The following is a 21,021-nucleotide window of genomic DNA, read 5'->3' on the forward strand; positions in this document are numbered from 1 at the left end:
AGTCTACATGGGTGAGAGAATCTCAGAGGAGCATTCGGACTCCATGTAGCTACCACACTAGCGTCTGAACTTCTCCTGTGGGGATAAAGAACGTTTGTATCCAACCGCTACAGTAGCGTGTCAGACCGCTGTGTGTCGGGCTGCGTCGTTGCTAGGAGACATGGACATCTGTCGGCCTGCGTTGTTGCTAGGAGACATGGACATCTGTCTGGTGAACTGACTGAAACTGGCAGCCCTGCATCTCGCCCCGGGATTCCTCCCTCTCCGCCCCGGGGCTGGCCTAGGCCCTGAGAGAGGCCTAGGGGTAGAGTACGGAAGTGGGCCGTGTTGGGGTGACCCTGGCTGGGCTGGTCCTTGGAGGAGAAGAGGCTCTGGAGGAGGTGGAACTTGTCCTTCTCCTCCCGGAGGAACACGTCCACCAGCAGAGTCTTCTCTCTCTTCAGCTGCTCACTGATGTTCTTCGGTACGTCTGGGATCACCCAGGCAACCAGCAGGCTCAGGAACATCACCAGGTTCTGGTGGAGACAGCGTCGTGGACGTGGGTGGAGAGTGAAGGAAGGATGGAGCACAAAGGGACAACAGAAGACAGGAGTTTGTTAAACTGGTTGGTGATGTACTGAATCATCTGATAAATGCTCCACTGTGACTAAAATACAACCACACTGCAACCACAGTGGTCCAACCACACTGATCAATGGTTCAACCACACTGATCAATGGTCCAACCACACTGATCAATGGTCCAACCACACTGATCAATGGTCCAACCACACTGATCAATGGTCCAACCACACTGATCATTGGTCCAACCACACGGATCATTGGTCCAACCACACTGATCAATGGTCCAACCACACTGATCATTGGTCCAACCACACTGCAACCACAGTGGTCCAACCACACTGATCATTGGTCCGACCACACTGATCATTGGTCCAACCACACTGATCATTGGTCCAACCACGCTGATCATTGGTCCAACCACACTGATCATTGGTCCAACCACACTGCAACCACAGTGGTCCAACCACACTGATTATTGGTCCAACCACACTGCAACCACAATGGTCCAACCACACTGATCATTGGTCCAACCACACTGATCATTGGTCCAACCACACTGCAACCACAGTGGTCCAACCACACTGATCATTGGTCCAACCACACTGCAACCACAATGGTCCAACCACACTGATCATTGGTCCAACCACACTGATCATTGGTCCAACCACACTGATCATTGGTCCAACCACACTGCAACCACAATGGTGCAACCACACTGATCATTGGTCCAACCACACTGCAACCACAATGGTCCAACCACACTGATCATTGGTCCAACCACACTGCAACCACAATGGTCCAACCACACTGCAACCACAATGGTCCAACCACACTGATCATTGGTCCAACCACACTGCAACCACAATGGTCCAACCACACTGATCATTGGTCCAACCACACTGCAACCACAATGGTCCAACCACACTGATCATTGGTCCAACCACACTGCAACCACAATGGTCCAACCACACTACAACCACAGTGGTCCAACCACATTGCAACCACAGTGGTCCAACAATACTACAACCACAGTGGTCCAACCACACTACAACCACAGTGGTCCAACAATACTACAACCACAGTGGTCCAACCACACTACAACCAGTGGTCCAACCACACTACAACCACAGTGGTCCAACAATACTACAACCACAGTGGTCCAACCACACTACAACCACAGTGGTCCAACCACACTACAACCACAGTGGTCCAACAACACTACAACCACAGTGGTCCAACCACACTACAACCACAGTGGTCCAACCACACTGATCATTGGTCCAACCACACTGATCATTGGTCCAACCACACTAGAACCACAATGGTCCAACCACACTGATCATTGGTCCAACCACACTAGAACCACAGTGGTCCAACCACATTGCAACCACAGTTGTCCAACCACACTACAACCAGAGTGGTCCAACCACACTACAACCACAGTGGTCCAACCACACTTCAAACACAGTTGTCCAACCACACTGATCATTGTACCAGGTAACTGTTCCAGAGTCAGTTTGATATTACATACAGTACCAGGTAACTGTTCCAGAGTCAGTTTGATATTACATACAGTACCAGGTAACTGTTCCAGAGTCAGTTTGATATTACATACAGTACCAGGTAACTGTTCCAGAGTCAGTTTGATATTACATACAGTACCAGGTAACTGTTCCAGAGTCAGTTTTATATTACATACAGTACCAGGTAACTGTTCCAGAGTCAGTTTTATATTACATACAGTACCAGTCAACAGTTTGGACAACTCTACTCATTCAAGTTTATTTTATTTTTTTTACAATTTTCTACATTTTAGAATAATAGAGTTCACGTAACAGAGTTCACGTAACAGACACATCTCAACAACAATTGTTCAGAGGAGACTGCGTGAATCAAGGCCCTCATGGCTGCAAAAAAACCACTACTAAAGGACACCAATGAGAAGAAGAGACTTGATTGGGCCAAAACACATGAGCAATAGACATCAGACTGATTGAAATCTGTCCTTTGGTGATGAGTCCAAATTTGAGATTTTTGGTTCTAACCGTGTCTTTGGGAGACAGAGTAGGTGAACCAATGATCTCCGCATGTGTGGTTCCCACCGTGAAGCATGGAGGAGGAGGTGTGATGGTGCTTTGCTGGTGATACGGTCAGTGATTGACTTAGAATTCAAGGCACACTTAACCAACATGGCTACCAGAGCATTCTGCAACGATGCTCAATCCCATCTGGTTTGTGTTCAGTGGGACTATCATTTGTTTTTCAACAGGACAATGACCCAACACACCTCCACACCTGGTGCTGCATCAGATGACCTGGCCTCCACAATCACCTGACCTCAACCCAATTCAAATAGTTTGGGATGAGTTGGACCGCAGAGTGAAGGAAAAGTAGCCAACAAGTGCTCAGCAAAAGTGGGAACTCCTTCAAGAATGTTGGAAAAGCATTCCAGGTAAAGTTGGTTGAGAGAATGCCAAGAGTTTGCAAAGCTGTCATCAAGGCAAAGGGTGGCTAGTAGGTGTCCAAACTTTTGACTGGTACTGTACATACAGAATATCTCCTGACTAAAGGAATGTTTAAATGTTCATAGGTGTCCCTGATATTTGTGGTACTGTACATACAGAATATCTCCTGACTAAAGGAATGTTTAAATGTTCATAGGTGTCCCTGTTATTTGTGGTACTGTACCTGGAACAGGATGACGAAGGCCAGTCTGGCAGCAAGGACGGCCCAGTAGGTTTTAGAGAACTGGTAGGCTTCAGCTGACCATGGAGGCTCTCTGTAGTCCTTATACCTGGGGGTTGGGAGGGGGGTTACTAGAGGTCTTAGGTATGTTAGTGATCTCTCTAAGGCAGACAGCAGATAGACACCCCCTCTAGGAACAGAGTCATAATGGAGGAGGTCAGACTGTAGTCTAGGGGACAGAGTCATAATGGAGGTGGTCAGACTGTAGTCTAGGGGACAGAGTCATAATGGAGGTGGTCAGACTGTAGTCTAGGGGACAGAGTCATAATGGAGGTGGTCAGACTGTAGTCTAGGGGACAGAGTCATAATGGAGGTGGTCAGACTGTAGTCTAGGGGACAGAGTCATAATGGAGGTGGTCAGACTGTAGTCTAGGGGACAGAGTCATCATGGAGGTGGTCAGACTGTAGTCTAGGGGACAGAGTCATAATGGAGGTCAGACTGTAGTCTAGGGAACAGAGTCATAATGGAGGAGGTCAGACTGTAGTCTAGGGGACAGAGTCATAATGGAGGTGGTCAGACTGTAGTCTAGGGAACAGAGTCATAATGGAGGTGGTCAGACTGTAGTCTAGGGGACAGAGTCATAATGGAGGTGGTCAGACTGTAGTCTAGGGGACAGAGTCATAATGGAGGTGGTCAGACTGTAGTCTAGGGGACAGAGTCATAATGGAGGTGGTCAGACTGTAGTCTAGGGGACAGAGCCATAATGGAGGTGGGCAGACTGTAGTCTAGGGACAGAGTCATAATGGAGGTCAGACTGTAGTCTAGGGGACAGAGTCATAATGGAGGTGGTCAGACTGTAGTCTAGGGGACAGAGTCAGGTGGTAATAGGGGACAGGTGGTCAGACTGTAGTCTAGGGGACAGAGTCATAATGGAGGTGGTCAGACTGTAGTCTAGGGGACAGAGTCATAATGGAGGTGGTCAGACTGTAGTCTAGGGGACAGAGTCATAATGGAGGTGGGCAGACTGTAGTCTAGGGGACAGAGTCATAATGGAGGTGGTCAGACTGTAGTCTAGGGGACAGAGTCATAATGGGACTGTAGTCTAGGGGACAGAGGTCAGACTGTAGTCTAGGGGACAGAGTCATAATGGAGTGGTCAGACTGTAGTCTAGGGACAGAGTCATAATGGAGGTGGTCAGACTGTAGTCTAGGGGACAGAGTCATAATGGAGGTGGTCAGACTGTAGTCTAGGGGACAGAGTCATAATGGAGGTGGTCAGACTGTCATAATAGTCTGTAGTCTAGGGACAGAGTCATAATGGAGGTCAGACTGTAGTCTAGGGGACAGAGTCATAATGGAGGTGGTCAGACTGTAGTCTAGGGGACAGAGTCATAATGGAGGTGGTCAGACTGTAGTCTAGGGGACAGAGCCATAATGGAGGTCAGACTGTAGTCTAGGGGACAGAGTCATAATGGAGGTGGTCAGACTGTAGTCTAGGGGACAGAGTCATAATGGAGGTGGTCAGACTGTAGTCTAGGGGACAGAGTCATAATGGAGGTCAGACTGTAGTCTAGGGGACAGAGTCATAATGGAGGTCTGGTCAGACTGTAGTCTAGGGGACAGAGTCATAATGGAGGTGGTCAGACTGTAGTCTAGGGGACAGAGTCATAATGGAGGTGGTCAGACTGTAGTCTAGGGGACAGAGTCATAATGGAGGTGGTCAGACTGTAGTCTAGGGGACAGAGTCAGGTGGTCAGACTGTAGTCTAGGGGACAGAGTCATAATGGAGGTCAGACTGTAGTCTAGGGGACAGAGTCATAATGGAGGTGGTCAGACTGTAGTCTAGGGGACAGAGTCATAATGGAGGTGGTCAGACTGTAGTCTAGGGGACAGAGTCATAATGGAGGTGGTCAGACTGTAGTCTAGGGGACAGAGTCATAATGGAGGTCAGACTGTAGTCTAGGGGACAGAGTCATAATGGAGGTCAGACTGTAGTCTAGGGGACAGAGTCATAATGGAGGTCAGACTGTAGTCTAGGGGACAGAGTCATAATGGAGGTCAGACTGTAGTCTAGGGGACAGAGTCATAATGGAGGTCAGACTGTAGTCTAGGGGACAGAGTCATAATGGAGTCAGGGGACAGAGTCATAATGGTGGTCAGACTGTAGTCTAGGGGACAGAGTCATAATGGAGGTCAGACTGTAGTCTAGGGGACAGAGTCATAATGGAGGTGGTCAGACTGTAGGGGACAGAGTCAGACTAGGGGACAGAGTCATAATGGAGGTGGTCAGACTGTAGTCTAGGGGACAGAGTCATAATGGAGGTGGTCAGACTGTAGTCTAGGGGACAGAGTCATAATGGAGGTGGGCAGACTGTAGTCTAGGGGACAGAGTCATAATGGAGGTCAGACTGTAGTCTAGGGGACAGAGTCATAATGGAGGTCAGACTGTAGTCTAGGGGACAGAGTCATAATGGAGGTCAGACTGTAGTCTAGGGGACAGAGTCATAATGGAGGTGGTCAGACTGTAGTCTAGGGGACAGAGTCATAATGGAGTTGGGCAGACTGTAGTCTAGGGGACAGAGTCATAATGGAGGTGGTCAGACTGTAGTCTAGGGGACAGAGTCATAATGGAGGACTGGTCAGACTCTAGGGGACAGAGTCATAATGGAGGTCAGACTGTAGTCTAGGGGACAGAGTCATAATGGAGGTGGTCAGACTGTAGTCTAGGGGACAGAGTCATAATGGAGGTGGTCAGACTGTAGTCTAGGGGACAGAGTCATAATGGAGGTGGTCAGACTGTAGTCTAGGGGACAGAGTCATAATGGAGGTGGTCAGACTGTAGTCTAGGGGACAGAGTCATAATGGAGGTCAGACTGTAGTCTAGGGGACAGAGTCATAATGGAGGTCAGACTGTAGTCTGTCATAATGGAGGTCAGACTGTAGTCTAGGGGACAGAGTCATAATGGAGGTGGTCAGACTGTAGTCTAGGGGACAGAGTCATAATGGAGGTGGTCAGACTGTAGTCTAGGGGACAGAGTCATAATGGAGGTGGTCAGACTGTAGTCTAGGGGACAGAGTCATAATGGAGGTCAGACTGTAGTCTAGGGGACATGGAGTCATAATGGAGAGTGGTCAGACTGTAGTCTAGGGGACAGAGTCATAATGGAGGTGGTCAGACTGTAGTCTAGGGGACAGAGTCATAATGGAGGTCAGACTGTAGTCTAGGGGACAGAGTCATAATGGAGGTCATAAGGGGACAGAGTCATAATGGAGGTCAGACTGTAGTCTAGGGGACAGAGTCATAATGGAGGTGGGCAGACTGTAGTCTAGGGGACAGAGTCATAATGGAGGTGGTCAGACTGTAGTCTAGGGGACAGAGTCATAATGGAGGTGGTCAGACTGTAGTCTAGGGAACAGAGTCATAATGGAGGTGGTCAGACTGTAGTCTAGGGGACAGAGTCATAATGGAGGTCAGACTGTAGTCTAGGGGACAGAGTCATAATGGAGGTGGTCAGACTGTAGTCTAGGGGACAGAGTCATAATGGAGGTCAGACTGTAGTCTAGGGGACAGAGTCATAATGGAGGTGGTCAGACTGTAGTCTAGGGGACAGAGCCATAATGGAGGTGGTCAGACTGTAGTCTAGGGGACAGAGTCATAATGGAGGTGGTCAGACTGTAGTCTAGGGGACAGAGTCATAATGGAGTCAGACTGTAGGGGACAGAGTCATAATGGAGGTGGTCAGACTGTAGTCTAGGGGACAGAGTCATAATGGAGGTCAGACTGTAGTCTAGGGGACAGAGTCATAATGGAGGTGGTCAGACTGTAGTCTAGGGGACAGAGTCATAATGGAGGTCAGACTGTAGTCTAGGGGACAGAGTCATAATGGAGGTCAGACTGTAGTCTAGGGGACAGAGTCATAATAGGGGGAGGTCAGACTGTAGTCTAGGGGACAGAGTCATAATGGAGGTCAGACTGTAGTCTAGGGGACAGAGTCATAATGGAGGTCAGACTGTAGTCTAGGGGACAGAGTCATAATGGAGGTCAGACTGTAGTCTAGGGGACAGAGTCATAATGGAGGTCAGACTGTAGTCTAGGGGACAGAGTCATAATGGAGGTCAGACTGTAGTCTAGGGGACAGAGTCATAATGGTGGTCAGACTGTAGTCTAGGGGACAGAGTCATAATGGAGGTGGTCAGACTGTAGTCTAGGGGACAGAGTCATAATGGAGGTGGTCAGACTGTAGTCTAGGGGACAGAGTCATAATGGAGGTGGTCAGACTGTAGTCTAGGGGACAGAGTCATAATGGAGGTGGTCAGACTGTAGTCTAGGGGACAGAGTCATAATGGAGGTCAGACTGTAGTCAGGGAGTCATAATGGAGGTGGTCAGACTGTAGGGGACAGAGTCATAATGGAGGAGGTCAGACTGTAGTCTAGGGGACAGAGTCATAATGGAGGTCAGACTGTAGTCTAGGGGACAGAGTCATAATGGTCAGACTGTAGTCTAGGGGAGTCATAATGGAGTGGTCAGACTGTAGTCTAGGGGATGGTCATAATGGAGGTCAGACTGTAGTCTAGGGGACAGAGTCATAATGGAGGTGGTCAGACTGTAGTCTAGGGGACAGAGTCATAATGGATGGGGTCAGACTGTAGTCTAGGGGACAGAGTCATAATGGAGTCAGACTGGTCAGACATAATGTAGTCTAGGGGACAGAGTCATAATGGAGTCAGACTGGTAGGGGACAGACATAATGTAGACTGTAGTCTAGGGGACAGAGTCATAATGGAGGTCAGACTGTAGTCTAGGGGACAGAGTCATAATGGAGGTGGTCAGACTGTAGTCTAGGGGACAGAGTCATAATGGAGGTCAGACTGTAGTCTAGGGGACAGAGTCATAATGGAGGTGGTCAGACTGTAGTCTAGGGGACAGAGTCATAATGGAGGTGGTCAGACTGTAGTCTAGGGGACAGAGTCATAATGGAGGTCAGACTGTAGTCATAATGGAGGTGGTCAGACTGTAGTCTAGGGGACAGAGTCATAATGGAGGTGGTCAGACTGTAGTCTAGGGGACAGAGTCATAATGGAGTGGTCAGACTGTAGTCTAGGGGACAGAGTCATAATGGGTCAGACTGTAGTCTAGGGGACAGAGTCATAATGGAGGTGGTCAGACTGTAGTCTAGGGGACAGAGTCATAATGGAGGTGGTCAGACTGTAGTCTAGGGGACAGAGTCATAATGGAGGTGGTCAGACTGTAGTCTAGGGGACAGAGTCATAATGGAGGTGGTCAGACTGTAGTCTAGGGGACAGAGTCATAATGGAGGTCAGACTGTAGTCTAGGGGACAGAGTCATAATGGAGGTCAGACTGTAGTCTAGGGGACAGAGCCATAATGGAGGTCAGACTGTAGTCTAGGGGACAGAGTCATAATGGAGGTCAGACTGTAGTCTAGGGGACAGAGTCATAATGGAGGTCAGACTGTAGTCTAGGGGACAGAGTCATAATGGAGGTGGTCAGACTGTAGTCTAGGGGACAGAGTCATAATGGAGGTCAGACTGTAGTCTAGGGGACAGAGTCATAATGGAGGTCAGACTGTAGTCTAGGGGACAGAGTCATAATGGAGTTGGGCAGACTGTAGTCTAGGGGACAGAGTCATAATGGAGGAGGTCAGACTGTAGTCTAGGGGACAGAGTCATAATGGAGTTGGGCAGACTGTAGTCTAGGGGACAGAGTCATAATGGAGGTGGTCAGACTGTAGTCTAGGGGACAGAGTCATAATGGAGTTGGTCAGACTGTAGTCTAGGGGACAGAGTCATAATGGAGTCAGACTGGTAGGGGACAGACTGTCAGACTGTAGGGGACAGAGTCATAATGGAGGTGGTCAGACTGTAGTCTAGGGGACAGAGTCATAATGGAGGTGGTCAGACTGTAGTCTAGGGGACAGAGTCATAATGGAGGTGGTCAGACTGTAGTCTAGGGGACAGAGTCATAATGGAGGTGGTCAGACTGTAGTCTAGGGGACAGAGTCATAATGGAGGTCATAATGGTCAGACTGTAGTCTAGGGGACAGAGTCATAATGGAGGTGGTCAGACTGTATGGACAGAGTCATAATGGAGGTCAGACTGTAGTCTAGGGGACAGAGTCATAATGGAGGTCAGACTGTAGTCTAGGGGACAGAGTCATAATGGAGGTGGTCAGACTGTAGTCTAGGGGACAGAGTCATAATGGAGGTCAGACTGTGTAGGGGACAGAGTCATAATGGAGGTCAGACTGTAGTCTAGGGGAGTCATAATGGAGGTGGTCAGACTGTAGTCTAGGGGACAGAGCCATAATGGAGGTGGTCAGACTGTAGTCTAGGGGACAGAGTCATAATAGGGGGAGTCAGTGGTCAGACTGTAGTCTAGGGGACAGAGTCATAATGGAGGGTCAGGTGGTCAGACTGTAGTCTAGGGGACAGAGTCATAATGGAGGTCAGACTGTAGTCTAGGGGACAGAGTCATAATGGAGGTGGTCAGACTGTAGTCCCTCAGTAGTCTAGGGGACAGAGTCATAATGGAGGTGGTCAGACTGTAGTCTAGGGGACAGAGTCTATACAGACCATAGGGGTTATTAATGATGTCAGACTGTAGTCAGTACAGAGTCTATACAACCATAGGTTATTAATGATGCAGACCCTCAGTACCCCTCTATACAACCATGTTATTAATGATGCCCCTCAGTACCCCTCTATTCAACCATGTTATTAATGATGCCCTCAGTACCCCTCTATTCAACCATAATTATTAATGATGCCCCTCAGTACCCCTCTATACAACCATGTTATTAATGATGCCCCTCAGTACCCCTCTATACAACCATGCTATTAATGATGCCCCTCAGTACCCTCTATACAACCATGTTATTAATGATGCCCCTCAGTACCCCTCTATTCAACCATGTTATTAATGATGCCCCTCAGTACCCCTCTATTCAACCATGTTATTAATGATGCCCCTCAGTACCCCTCTATTCAACCATGTTATTAATGATGCCCCTCAGTACCCCTCTATTCAACCCCTCTACCCCTCTATCAACCATGTTATTAATGATGCCCCTCAGTACCCCTCTATACAACCATGTTATTAATGATGCCCCTCAGTACCCCTCTATTCAACCATGCTATTAATGATGCCCCTCAGTACCCCTCTATACAACCATGTTATTAATGATGCCCCTCAGTACCCCTCTATTCAACCATGCTATTAATGATGCCCCTCAGTACCCCTCTATTCAACCATGTTATTAATGATGCCCCTCAGTACCCCTCTATTCAACCATGTTATTAATGATGCCCCTCAGTACCCCTCTATTCAACCATGCTATTAATGATGCCCCTCAGTACCCCTCTATTCAACCATGTTATTAATGATGCCCCTCAGTACCCCTCTATTCAACCATGCTATTAATGATGCCCCTCAGTATCCTCTATTCAACCATGTCTATTAATGATGATGCCCCTCAGTACCCCTCTATTCAACCATGTTATTAATGATGCCCCTCAGTACCCCTCTATCCTCTATACAACCATGTTATTAATGATTCCCCTCAGTACCCCTCTATTCAACCATGTTATTAATGATGCCCCTCAGTACCCCTCTATCCTCTATACAACCATGTTATTAATGATGCCCCTCAGTACCCCTCTATACAACCATGTTATTAATGATGCCCCCTCAGTACCCCATGTTATTAATATGCCCTCTATACAACCATGTTATTAATGATGCCCCTCAGTACCCCTCTATCCTCTATACAACCATGTTATTAATGATGCCCCTCAGTACAACCATGTTATTAATGATGCCCCTCAGTACCCCTCTATTCAACCATGTTATTAATGATGCCCCTCAGTACCCCTCTATACAACCATGTTATTAATGATTCCCCTCAGTACCCCTCTATCCTTTATACAACCATGTTATATCCTCTAAACAACCATGATATCCCCTCTAGTACAACCCTCTATACAACCATGTTATTAATGATGCCCCTCAGTACCCCTCTATTCAACCATGTTATTAATAATGCCCCTCAGTACCCCTCTATTCAACCATGTTATTAATGATTCCCCTCAGTACCCCAATCATGTTATATCCTCTATACAACCATGTTATTAATGATGCCCCTCAGTACCCCTCTATTCAACCATGTTATTAATAATGCCCCTCAGTACCCCTCTATACAACCATGTTATTAATGATTCCCCACAGTACCCCTCTATCCTTTTTACAACCATATTAATGACCCTCAGTACCCCTCTATCCTCTATACAACCATGCTATTAATGATGCCCCTCAGTACCCCTCTATACAACCATGTTATGTCCTCTATACAACCATGTTATTAATGATGCCCCTCAGTACCCCTCTATACAACCATGTTATATCCTCTATACAACCATGTTATGTCCTCTATACAACCATGTTATTAATGATGCCCCTCAGTACCCCTCTATACAACCATGTTATATCCTCTATACAACCATGTTATGTCCTCTATACAACCATGTTATTAATGATGCCCCTCAGTACCCCTCTATACAACCATGTTATTAATGATGCCCCTCAGTACCCCTCTATACAACCATGTTATATCCTCTATACAACCATGCTATTAATGATGCCCCTCAGTACCCCTCTATACAACCATGCTATTAATGATGCCCCTCAGTACCCCTCTATACAACCATGTTATTAATGATGCCCCTCAGTACCCCTCTATCCTCTATACAACCATGCTATATCCTCTATACAACCATGCTATTAATGATGCCCCTCAGTACCCCTCTACACAACCATGTTATTAATGAGAACCGTGGCTAGAGGACCGTGGCTAGAGGACCGTGGCTAGAGGACCGTGGCTAGAGGACCGTGGCTAGAGGACCGTGGCTAGAGGACTGTGGCTAGAGGACGTGGCTAGAGGACCGTGGCTAGAGGACCGTGGCTAGAGGACCGTGGCTCGAGGACTGTGGCTAGAGGACCGTGGCTAGAGGACCGTGGCTAGAGGACTGTGGCTCGAGGACTGTGGCTAGAGGACCGTGGCTAGAGGACCGTGGCTAGAGGACTGTGGCTCGAGGACTGTGGCTAGAGGACCGTGGCTAGAGGACCGTGGCTAGAGGACCGTGGCTAGAGGACCGTGGCTAGAGGACCGTGGCTAGAGGACCGTGGCTAGAGGACCGTGGCTAGAGGACCGTGGCTAGAGAACCATAATATAATAATATAATAATATATAATATAATAATACAGAACCATAAAGCACAATAACAGCCAGTTTAATGTTTCAATTAGAAACTGGGTTTCACCTATGAAACATCTAGAGTCGCTAGAGTCACTACGGCAGGTCAGACAGACGGATGAAAACAGAGAAACTATTTTTGTCAGAATGGACATCAAAGCCAAGTTGAATTTCCTCTGAACGTTTGATTGGCTGTATTGAATTAGGAAAACATCATAGAGACAGACTGGTCCTGGTGTATGGCCATATACAGGCATGGAGCAGGAATGTGTGAGACTGGCTCCTATTCACCCAGCCACCCTACACTCTATCTGCCCTCAGGCCCCTGCCTCTCCCTGGGAGCCTCTCCCTGGGAGTCCCCCCTCACACACACACACACAGATCTGTTTCCCTGAAAAAGACATCACCTCAATGATCCTCTGGCTGCCTCCATGTTTGGTTATCACAATACTGACCATGTCAAAAATAGAACAGACACACACTCATTCAATAATACAGAGCTCTCCAGAAGTATTGGGACAGCGATTTATTTGTTGTTATTTTGGCTCTGTACTCCAGCACTTTGGATTTTAAATGATATAATTACTATGAGGTTAAAGTGTAGATATCAAGCTCTAATTTGAGGTATTTTCATCCATATTCGGTGAATCGTTTAGAAATTACACCACTTTTTGTACATAGTCCCCCAATTTAGAGGACCAAAATCTTCGGACAAATTCACTTATATTTGTAATACTCAAAAGTTTAGTATTTGGTTCCATAAGCAATGAGTTTCGTCACCGGAGGAGATGGCTGCCGTTTTACGATCTCCTAACCAACTGTGCCATTGTGCGTGTTTTTGCGTTATTTGTAACTTAACTTGAACATAATGTTTCTGCCACCGTGTCTTATGACTGAAAAGAGCTTCTAGATATCAGGACAGCGATTACTCAACCCGTACTGGAGGAAACCTTTTCCTTTAACGAGTCGGACGGGTAGGATTTACTCCAGACGAGTCGGACGGGTAGGATTTACTCCAGACGAGTCGGACGGGTAGGATTTACTCCAGACAAGTTGGACGGGTAGGATTTACTCCAGACGAGTCGGACGGGTAGGTAAGGCACCCAGATGCCCGACAGGGCCCCCATCCCCATCATTGGCAGGAGAAAGAGACAGAGATATCGGGGACGAAGGTCTGAGTGCCTTGTAAGGATCCGACGGCGAGCGGTTAATCTCCCTTTACCATCGGTCCTATTAGCCAACGTACAATCAATGGAAAATAAAATAGACGAACTACGATCACGTTTATCAACGGGACATTAAAAACTGGAATATCTTATGTTTCACCGAGTCGTGGCTAAACGACGAAATTAACAAAATACAGCTGGCAGGTTAAACACTATCGGCAGGATAGACCACCGGCCTCTGGTAAGACACGGGGCGGAGGTCTATGTATATTTGTAAACAACTGCTGGTGCATGAAATCTAAGGAGGTCTTGAGGTTTTGTAAACAACTGCTCACACCTGAGGTAGAGTTTCTGAAGATAAGCTGTAGACCACATTATTTACCAAGAGAGTTTATCTATATTCTTTGTAGCACCACAAACCGATGCTGTTACTTAGACCACTGAACTAAATACGGCCATAAGCAAACAGGAAAACACTTATCCAGAGGGGGACACCTAGTGGGGGGGCACCTAGTGAAAGGAAACTTGAACCTAGTGGGGGACAGCATGGGGTTAAATGTGGGGGGATACAGTGATTGGGAACCTACTGGGGGGACACCTAGTGGGGGGACACCTAGTGTGGCAGGGCTTGGGGGTAACCTATTACAGACACAAAGGGGGGCGACAGCCCAGTGGGGGGCCCAGTGGGGGACCTAGTGGGGGGACAAGCTAGTGGAATTACTTCTATGGAGGGGCTCACCTAGTGGGGGGACACAGTGAGGGGGACACCTAGTGGAGGGGGACACCTAGTGGAGGGGGACACCGGCACCTAGTGGGGGGACACCTAGTGGAGGGGGGACACCTAGCAGGGGGATGTGGAGTAAGACCTAGTGGAGGGGGACACCTAGTGGAGGCGTCCCTAGTGGAGACACCTCTGGAGGGGGACAATGGAGGGGGACACGCTAGTGGGGGGACATGCTAGTGGAGGGGGACACCTAGTGGGGGGGGACACCTAGTGGAGGGGGACACCTAGTGGGGGGGACACCTAGTGGGGGGACAGACTAGTGGAGGGGGACATCAGTGGAGGGGGACACCTAGTGGCTGGGACTTTAATGAAAGGAAACAACCTCTTCCTAATTTCTATCAGCATGTTAGATGATTGTAGACTACAGGAAAAGGAAAACACTGACCCCATTCTCATCACACAGAGATGCAGTGGAGCAGGTTAAGAGCGTCAAGTTCCTTCACCCAAATCTGACCATAACTCCATCCTGATTCCTGCTTACAAGCAAAACCAAAGCAGGAAGCACCAGTGGTCTGTCAATATGAAAGCAGTCAGATGAAGCAGATGCTAAACTACAGAACTGTTTTGCTAGCAGACTGGAATATGTTCAGGGATTCTTCCGATGGCATTAAGGAGTACAGCTACATCAGTCACTGGCTTCATCAATAAGTGCATGGATGACGCCTTCCCCACAGTGACCATACGTACATACCACCAGGGCAACATCCACACTGAGCTAAAGGGAAGAGCTGTCGCTTTAAAGGGCGTGACATCTAACCCGGAAGGTTTATAAAAATCCTGCAAAGACCTCAGCGAACCATCAAACAGGCAAAGCGTCCAAACAGTGATTGATTGAATCGTTTCTAAACCCCATGCTCATCAGATGTGGCAGGGCTTGTAAACTATTACAGACTACAAAGGGAAGCACAGTGCTGAGAGCTGCCCAGTGACACGAGTCTACCAGACAAGCTAAATTACTTCTATGCTCGCTCGAGGAAAGTAACACTGAAACACGTATGAGCGCATCAGCTGTTTGGAACGACTGTGTGATCACGCTCTCCGCCGATGTGAGTAAGACCTTTAACCTCTTGCTCTACCTGACCGCAGGCGTCCCATCTAGACATCTGAAATGCAAATGCGCACACGCTAAACTAATAGTACTAGTTAAAACTCAAACGTTCATTAAAATACACATGCAGGGTATTGAATTAAAGCTACACTCGTTGTGAATCCAGGCAACAAGTTGATTTTTAAAATGCTTTTCGGCGAAAGCATGAGAAGCTATTATCTGATAGCATGTAACACCCCAAAAGTATATAGCCTAAACAAAATAATTAGCTGTGCCGCTACACAAACCGCACAAATAAAATATAAAACATTCATTACCTTTGACCATCTTCTTTGTTGGCACCCCTAGATGTCCCATAATCACTATTGGGTCTTTTACCCCCGATTAAATCGGTCCATATATAGCCTAGATATTGATCTCTGAAGACTGTGTGATAAGCAAAAAAAAATAGCGTCTTATAACGTAACGTCATTTTTAAAATTAAAAAAGTCGACAATAAACTTTCACAAAACACTTGAAATACTTTTGTAATGCAACTTTAGGTATTAGTAAACGTTAATCGATCAAATTGATCACTGAAGTATATTCTTTAGCTGTCCGTCTGGAAATAATGTCCGGGTAAATCTCAACCAAAATATCCGGTCGGAGGATTGAACAAATGGCTTGTCTCTTCTTCGTTTGACCAAGAAACAAAGCCTAGGCAAATGACAAGACTGTTGACATCGTGTGGAAGCTGTAGGTATTGCAACCTCAGCCCCATTTATTGTGGTTCGTATTTATCAATGGGTTGAAGTGGCGGATGGATATATATTTCCATTTTCAGTTATCAGATTTTCCTGCGCTTTTCGATGAAACGCACGTTCTGTTATAGTCACAGCCGTGATTTAACCAGTTTTATAAACGTCTGAGTGTTTTCTATCCACACATACTAATCATATGCATATACTATATTCCTGGCATGAGCAGCCCGCTGAAATGTTGCGCGATTTTTACAGAATGTTCGAAAAAGTAGGGGGTAGGAGTAACAGGTTAAACAGGTCAACATTCACAAGGCCGCAGGGCCAGACGGATTATCAGGCCTCCACTCTGAGCATGTGCTGACCACCCAAGGGTCTTCACTGACATTTTCAACCTCTCCCTGTCGGAGTCTAATACTAACATGTTTCAAGCAGACCACCATAGTCCCTGTGCCCAAGAACACTAAGGTAACCTGTCTAAATGACTACTGACCCGTAGCCCACGTATGTATCCATGAAGTGCTTTGAAAGGCTGGTCATGGCTCACATCGTACCATTATCCCAGAAACCCTAGACCCACTCCAATGTGCATACCTCCCAACAGATCCACAGATGATGCAATCTCTATTGCACTCCACACCTGGACAAAAGGAACACCTATGTGAGAATGCTATTCATTAACTACGGCTCAGCATTCAACACCATGGTAGCCTCAAAGCTCTCACTAAGCTAAGGACTCTGGGACTAAACACCTCCCTCTGCAACTCTGATCCTGGACTTCCTGACGGGCCTCCCCAGGTGATGAGGGGAGGTAACAACACATCCGCCACGCTGATCCTCAACACAGGGACCTCTCAGGGTAACCCCATGCTCATGTAGTCCCAGTTCACTCATGACTGCACGGCCAGGCACGACTCCAACACCATCATTACTCTGTACCGGTGACACACCAGTGGTAGGCTTGATCACCGACAACGATGAGACAGCCTATAGGGAGGAGGTCAGAGACCTGGCAGTGTGGTGCCAGGATAACAACCTCTTCCTCAATGTGATCAAGACTAAGGAGATGATTGTGGACTACAAACCCCTGGACAGAGCACTCCCCATTCTCATGGGCTGCAGTGGAGCAGGTTAAGAGCTTCAAGTTCCTTGACTCCACATCACCAACAAACTAACATGGTCCAAGCACACCAAGACAGTCGTGAAGAGGGCACGACAAAACCTATTCCCAGTCAGGAGACTGAAAAGATTTGGCATGGGTCCTCAGATCCTCTAAAGGTTCTACAGCTGCACCATCGAGAGCATCCTGACTGGTTGCATCACTGCCTGTATATGGCAACTGCCTGGCCCCGACCACAGGGCACAACAGAGGGTAGTGGTACAGCCCAGTACATCCAGGACACCTCAGAGGGATTGACCTAAAAATTGTCAAAGACTCCAGCGCCAAGTCTAGATCCAAAAGGCTTGTTAATAGTTTCTACCCCCAAGCCATAAGACTCATGAACAGCTAATCCAAGGTACCGGTACCCCTGTATATAGCCTCCACATTGACTCTGTACCGGTACCCCTGTATATAACCTCCACATTGACTCTGTACCGGTACACCCTGTATATAGTCTCCTCATTGACTCTGTACCGTAATACCCTGTATATAGCCTCCACATTGACTCTGTACCGGTACCCCTGTATATAGCCTCCACATTGACTCTGTACCGGTACCCCCTGTATATAGCCTCCTCATTGACTCTGTACCGTAACCCCTTGTATATAGCATCCACATTGACTCTGTACTGGTACCCCTGTATATAGCCTCCATATTGACTCTGTGCCGGTACCCCCTGTATATAGCCCCCACATTGACTCTGTGCCGGTACCCCCTGTATATAGCCTCCACATTGACTCTGTACTGTACCCCTGTATATAGCCTCCACATTGACTCTGTACCGTAAAACCCTGTATATAGCCTCCACATGGACTCTGTACCGTAACACCCTGTATAAAGCCTCCACATTGACTCTGTACCGGTACCCCCTGTATAAAGCCTCCACATTGACTCTGTACTGGTACCCCCTGTATATAGCCTCCACATTGACTCTGTACCGTAAAACCATGTATATAGCCTCCACATTGACTCTGTACCGGTAACCCCTGTATATAGCCTCCACATTGACTCTGTACCGGTACACCCTGTATATAGCCTCCACATTGACTCTGTACTGGTACCCCTGTATATAGCCTCCACATTGACTCTGTACCGGTACCCCCTGTATATAGCCTCCACATTGACTCTGTACTGGTACCCCTGTATATAGCCTCCACATTGACTCTGTACTGGTACCCCCTGTATATAGCCTCCACATTGACTCTGTACTGATTCTACCCCTGTATATAGCCTCCACATTGACTCTGTACCGGTACCGCCTGTATATAGCCTCCACATTGACTCTGTACTGGTAAATGTATATGCCTCCACATTGACTCTGTACTGGTACCCCTGTATATAGCCTCCCATTGACTCTGTAGAGGTATGTCCCCTGTATATAGCCTCCACACTGACTCTGTACCGGTATCCCCTGTATATAGCCTCCATATTGACTCTGTACCGGTACCCCCTGTATATAGCCTCCACATTGACTCTGTACTGTAACACCCTGTCTATAGCCTCCACATTGACTCTGTGCCAGTACCCCCCTGTTATTATAGCCTCCACATTGACTCTGTACCGGTACCCCTGTATAAATAGCCTCCACATTGACTCTGTACCGGTAGAGGTTAGCCTCCACATTGACTCTGTACTGTACCCCTGTATATAGCCTCCACATTGACTCTGTACCGGTACCCCTGTATATAGCCTCCACATTGACTCTGTACTGGTACCCCTGTATATAGCCTCCACATTGACTCTGTACTGGTACCCCTGTATATAGCCTCCACATTGACTCTGTACCGGTACCCCCTGATATAGCCTCCACATTGACTCTGTACCGGTAGCCCCTGTATATAGCCTCATGACAACTACAATTTGATTACATGAAACTTATGATTCTACAAACTTGTTGGATGCATTCACTGTTGGTTTTGGTTGCGTTTCAGATTATTTTGTGTCCAATAGAAATTAATGGTAAATAAAGATGAATCAGAAAGTTAGACATAATAATGCTAACCTCCCCTGTTACTGCAATGGTGAGAGGTTAGCATGTCTTGGGAGGTATGATATGCTAACCTCCCCTGTTATTGTAATGGTGCGAGGTTAGCATGTCTTGTAGGTATGATCTTTGTGTCTTTCTCACTCATAATTATTCACGATTCATTCAGGATTATCCATAGCCATGGTAACATCCACATTAACGTAGAAGTGCTTAGAAACATATCTAACCACGTTCTAACCACTAGGCTTCCCTGCCGCCCAGAATACAACAAAGCAAACAGCCAATGCATCCAACAAGTTTGTAAAGTCACAAGCTTGTTGTAATCATTGCGTGCTGGGAATATAGGACTGAATACTAAACGTTTGACTACTTTAATACACAAGTGAATTTGTCCTATGAGTGAGTGCTGATGAGATGAGATGAGTGCTGGAGTACAGAGCCAAAACAACCAACATGGGTCCCTGTCTCCATACTGTTGGAGATCACTGTATTTCCTCTAGATGAGTGCTGGAGTACAGAGCCAAAACAACCAACATGGGTCCCTGTCTCCATACTGTTGGAGATCACTGTATTTCCTCTAGATGAGTGCTGGAGTACAGAGCCAAAACAACCAACATGGGTCCCTGTCTCCATACTGTTGGAGATCACTGTATTTCCCTCTAGATGAGTGCTGGAGTACAGAGCCAAAACAACCAACATGGGTCCCTGTCTCCATACTGTTGGAGATCACTGTATTTCCTCTAGATGAGTGCTGAGTACAGAGCCAAAACAACCAACATGGGTCCCTGTCTCCATACTGTTGGAGATCACTGTATTTCCTCTAGATGAGTGACAGTACCAGAGGAAGTTGGACTGATTTCTCCTAGTATCTCTGGGGAACAGGGCTCAAATCTGCAAAAAACAAGGGTCAGCCAATTCCCACCACACACACACACACACACACACACACACACACACACACACACACACACACACACACACACACACACACACACACACACACACACACACACACACACACACACACACACACACACACACACACACACACACACACACACACAGCCAATTTCCAAGTGAGCCCCTTTGCCAGAAAACGTGGTGCACGCCTGATATCATTCCCCCGCTGATAAAGCCCCCCAGCTTCTCTAGTTCCCAGTATGTGGTCCTGTGTGGTCCAGAGCCAAAGAGCATGTTGCTCCCCAGCTTCTCTAGTTCCCAGTATGTGGTCCTGTGGTCCAGTTGGTAGAGCATGTTGCTCCCCCAGCTTCTCTAGTTCCCAGTATGTGGTCCTGTGTGGTCCAGTTGGTAGAGCATGTTGCTCCCCTACCTTCTCTAGTTCCCAGTATGTGGTCCTGTGTGGTCCAGTTGGTAGAGCATGTTGCTCCCCCAGCTTCTCTAGTTCCCAGTATGTGGTCCTGTGTGGTCCAGTTGGTAGAGCATGTTGCTCCCCCAGCTTCTCTAGTTCCCAGTATGTGGTCCTGTGTGGTCCAGTTGGTAGAGCATGTTGCTCCCCCAGCTTCTCTAGTTCCCAGTATGTGGTCCTGTGTGGTCCAGTTGGTAGAGCATGTTGCTCCCCCAGCTTCTCTAGTTCCCAGTATGTGGTCCTGTGTGGTCCAGT

The 21,021-nt window shown here is 47.5% G+C and overlaps 1 protein-coding gene across 1 annotated transcript in view; it reads right to left on the reverse strand.

Annotated features, from left to right (window-relative positions):
• Nucleotides 1-57: 57 nt before the first annotated feature.
• LOC127924292 (anoctamin-1-like) overlaps nucleotides 58-21,021 on the reverse strand; it is a gene marked incomplete at its 5' end in the record, with an annotated part of 41,594 nt that continues 20,630 nt past the window's right edge. Inside the window, 3 exons of the mRNA XM_052508872.1 lie at nucleotides 58-75; nucleotides 222-515; nucleotides 3,252-3,357. Of these exons, the coding sequence (XP_052364832.1) occupies nucleotides 58-75; nucleotides 222-515; nucleotides 3,252-3,357 (418 nt within the window). The remainder of the gene's footprint in view (nucleotides 76-221; nucleotides 516-3,251; nucleotides 3,358-21,021) is intronic.

Source organism: Oncorhynchus keta, unplaced genomic scaffold, assembly GCF_023373465.1.
Source record: "Oncorhynchus keta strain PuntledgeMale-10-30-2019 unplaced genomic scaffold, Oket_V2 Un_contig_3917_pilon_pilon, whole genome shotgun sequence".
NCBI lineage: Eukaryota > Metazoa > Chordata > Actinopteri > Salmoniformes > Salmonidae > Oncorhynchus > Oncorhynchus keta.